Genomic DNA, 2,601 nt, shown 5'->3' on the forward strand with positions numbered 1-2,601 from the left:
GCTTTTATCCACGGCCGCTGAAGTCCCGCGAGTTGGCGGCAGTATACGATCCCGACCAGACTTAGGACGGACCACGACACGGCGCTCCACCACACGAGAAACCCAACGACACTCTCGTACCACAGCGGCTCGGCCAGCGAAAAGTCCTTGAGCCCTTGGACCATCGCTTGGAATTCATCCCAACCAAACGCTTGTCCGTGCTCAAATCCGAACGGCGGCGACGATGGTAGGACCGTGGAGGGCTTGGAAGCGCACAGAAACGACGACGGGATGGGATGCCCCACGTAGGCGAGGGAGTCCATCCAGTACAAACAACGGTCGCCTTTTCGTTGGAGAAGAAGCGATGCCGAGAGCCAACATACCGCCGGCGCCAAGTACTGCATGCAGATCACGGGGATGTACGTGAATGGAACCACGAGTGTATCGACGATGGCTTGAGTGTCGACGCGTCCTGGAAGGAGGAGCTGCGCTGTGACTTTGTGCTTGGGCTCGAGCAAGAAGTACTGAAGGTGACTTCGGAGGCATATGACGCGCACGACGGCCGCGAGGAGCACAACGTGCACGCGAACGTTGCGGAAGGTCGACTCGGACAGCCAAACAAGGCGTCGGTCGCCACAGTCGCGCGGCACGATCCACGAAAAGCCCGACGAACTACTAGATGATGGACACGCGATCGCGTCATCGCCGACGAGGATCGAGCTCGAGATCGGTCGCAGCCATGCCCATGTGAGCACGAATGGCAGTGCCATGTTGAGATGCAGCACCGCTTTCCACGTCTTGGAAATGGCCTTGGACTCGATAAAGTCGCAGTACATTTTGGCAAATCGGAACGCCGGCAGCAACGTAGCCGACGATACGAGGCCAGCCAACACACCGAGCAGAACCATGAACCACACTGACTTCCACACGGACGTCGTCGACGGCATCCCGAGCGCGGCCAAAAGCGCCTGCCACCGAGTGTCCATCGACGCAGCTGCGCCTTCCACGTCAAAGTCGAGCAATTCCAACGCTGGCGGCGCGTACAGACTGAACAGCGCCAAGATCGTGCCAAGGACAGCTACGCCAAGGCCGAGCTGCGCCTCGAACGACGAAATCCTGTACTGGATGAAGAATGGGAGCCCCAGCGACAAGACGAGCGACAGGACCAAGAGGTAGTAGCTCGGATCGGGTGTCTCCGACGGCAAGAATTGCATGTAAGCGAACACGATGACGGCCGACGTGGCCACGGTCACGAGGGCGTCATACAGGTCCATGAACATGCACTTGGTCAGGATCTGCGTCGAAAGGGGCGACATGGCCAGCTTCATGGCCGCGAGGCGCTCGCCAACCGTTTTCTGAGGTTTCGGGTTCTTGGAGTTTGGCGCGTCGGGTGTGTTGAGCGAGTCGAGGACTTGGGGTGTTGGAGGCAAGTAGAACGCTACGCCATCAAGAAGCAGCGACGGCAGGCCAACGATGCGACGCAACCGAACCAGGACAAACAAGACGATGAAGGCCGCCAAGTACGTGGGCGGCACGACCGGCATCGTCACGAGGCAAGCCGAGTAAGGAGGAGGCGACAATGTGCGGCTGGCCGAAACGTCAGCAAGTTCTCACCAAAGTGAAACTACTCACCAAATTGACCAGAACAGTATTTGTCTACAAAATGGCAAAGCCGTGGCGGCGGCGACGACGGCGGGCCGGCAGGGGTGGCCCGAGTCAGACGTCTTGCCGTCCCTGTGCAAATCGCTAGCGACTCGAAATGCTGATAATGAGCGCACTATAACATGGACATATAGGCTTCCTGGCGAAGCCCTGCGCGTTGACATCCAAGCATTGGAGCCGCACACACAACGATGCTTCACAGTCGCCCGTATCGGGGAATACAATGGTTGCGTCGATCCCGTTGCTACCCGACATGAAGACAAAATGGAAAACAGCCTTGGCAAGACATTTGTCGACCTGCTTGTAGTTCGCCACCCCTGGAAACGATTCCAGCCAGCCATGCTACCAAGAGCTGCAGACCAAGACACATTCACCGATGGCTTGGAAATAAGGTCTATACGAACACTGCGATCACTGCCGTAGCCATGAGCATAGAGCGTCTTCGTGGTCCCAATATCGAGCAAACAGGTCGTAAAAGAGCGGGTCGTACGCGGGGTTTTTGTTGCGCAGGATCGAGCGCGGCGTGCTCCACGGCTTGCCCACACCCAGCCCTGGCGAATAATGGTACACGTACGTGTGGGCCATCCGCTCCGCCTTGGACGTGAACGACCACACAGCGTTGTCGTTGAGCGTGTACGAAAGCACAACGTAATGGCTGGGAAGGTACCCGCAGTCAAGTCGGTACAGGTCATTCAGGACGTCCATGTCAAAGTAGTCGGGGCGCGGAGGAGACTCCAGCGCCTTCTCGAGGGCGGCAATCACCGTGTTGGATGGCGCAAACACGAGCAGCGTCGACCCAAACACGTAGTTTTCCGTGAGGTAGTACGCATGGGGAGCCCAGAACACGGCATCGCCCAGGTGAAACAAGTGGTCCAGATTGCGCTGGATCCACGCGTCCGAGTCGAGGTAGATGACCTTGTCGTACCCGCGCTCTTCAAAAATGCGCAGCTTTGTCAGTGA

General features: G+C 58.1%; 2 protein-coding genes across 2 annotated transcripts in view; both read right to left on the reverse strand.

Moving 5' to 3' along the window:
* Positions 1–4: 4 nt before the first annotated feature.
* Positions 5–1,523, reverse strand: H310_10627 (hypothetical protein; the record flags this gene model as incomplete). The annotated part of the gene is made up of 2 exons (XM_008877060.1): positions 5–17; positions 73–1,523. The coding sequence occupies 2 exons, from the start codon at positions 1,521–1,523 to the stop codon at positions 5–7; spliced, it is 1,464 nt and encodes a 487-aa protein (XP_008875282.1).
* Positions 1,524–1,938: 415 nt separating this feature from the next.
* Positions 1,939–2,601, reverse strand: part of H310_10628 (hypothetical protein) — a gene marked incomplete at its 5' end in the record, with an annotated part of 1,890 nt that continues 1,227 nt past the window's right edge. Inside the window, one exon of the mRNA XM_008877061.1 lies at positions 1,939–2,573. Within this exon, the coding sequence (XP_008875283.1) occupies positions 2,053–2,573 (521 nt within the window). The 3' untranslated portion in view covers positions 1,939–2,052. The remainder of the gene's footprint in view (positions 2,574–2,601) is intronic.

The sequence above is a fragment of the Aphanomyces invadans genome (assembly GCF_000520115.1).
Source record: "Aphanomyces invadans strain NJM9701 unplaced genomic scaffold supercont1.27, whole genome shotgun sequence".
NCBI classification, from domain to species: domain Eukaryota; phylum Oomycota; class Saprolegniomycetes; order Saprolegniales; family Verrucalvaceae; genus Aphanomyces; species Aphanomyces invadans.